This window comes from Centrocercus urophasianus, unplaced genomic scaffold (genome assembly GCF_019232065.1).
Source record: "Centrocercus urophasianus isolate 14NV4802_14NV808 unplaced genomic scaffold, USGS_Curo_1.0 seq_21, whole genome shotgun sequence".
In the NCBI taxonomy this organism is placed as follows: domain Eukaryota; kingdom Metazoa; phylum Chordata; class Aves; order Galliformes; family Phasianidae; genus Centrocercus; species Centrocercus urophasianus.
The window spans coordinates 7,505,045-7,505,906 of record NW_024884767.1 but is presented as its reverse complement, the minus strand read 5'-3'; the positions used below and the strand labels follow the sequence as shown (position 1 = coordinate 7,505,906).

Genomic DNA, 862 nt, shown 5'->3' with positions numbered 1-862 from the left:
CTTTCCCTTTCCCTTTCCCTTTCCCTTTCCCTTTCCCTTTCCCTTTCTCTTTCTCTTTCCCTGCTCTCTTCCCTTCTTTTTTCACAAGGAATTGCAAGTGCCACTACATAAGAATATCAGAATTTACCTAAAATATACTGCTCATTATAAGGACTTTTCTACCCCAAGAACCACACAAATGTTGAGTTGATCATGGGCTAGTGCTGTGATAGGGGGAAATTGCCGTTGCCATTTCTTACCTGAATGTCCTGGCTGAGCTTTTCAACTATGCCTATTATGGTCTGTATATGGTTCTGCAGTAGTTGCCGAGCAGCAGTCTCTCTGTGCTGAAAGCCTGTAGTTTCCTGGAGGTAGGAGACAATGTCATTCTTGATTCGGAAGGCCTGATGGAGGAGGAAGGCTGTGGTCCTCTCCTGGCTGGAAAGCCACCCCTCCAGCAGATGTGCCTTGTCTCCAGGACCAGGAGCAGGGGATGGGTCTCTCCTGCGAACAGCCAAAACCCCTGGTGTTGTGGCAACCATGGAAAGAAAACCAAGGGAATTGCATGGAGCTATGTCAGGGGAGGTCAGGCTGGCTCCTAGGAAAAGGTTCTTTTCTGTGAACATTTTCTGTGATCTTTTGTGGTCACAGCCCTTAGCTGCCAGAGTTCCAGCAGCCACACACAGCAGTGCTCATGTTCGGTTTCCCTTCGCATTACTTACACCTACCAACTGGGAAGAAATTTGCAAAACTAATGGTTTTCTTACAACCATCCCAGACTTGAATATAACCAGTGCAACTGCACATAAATATAGAAGGAAGGGAAAGAGGAAAGATGTTGCACAGAACTGAAATTGGCAGGTACAGAACAAAACTTAATTTA

General features: G+C 46.1%; 1 protein-coding gene across 1 annotated transcript in view; it reads right to left on the bottom strand.

Moving 5' to 3' along the window:
- The window catches only part of FAM81B (family with sequence similarity 81 member B), a 17,097-nt gene extending 16,576 nt beyond the window's left edge, over positions 1 to 521 (bottom strand). Inside the window, exon 1 of the mRNA XM_042822762.1 lies at positions 240 to 521. Within this exon, the coding sequence (XP_042678696.1) occupies positions 240 to 521 (282 nt within the window). The remainder of the gene's footprint in view (positions 1 to 239) is intronic.
- Between the last annotated feature and the right edge of the window lie 341 nt (positions 522 to 862).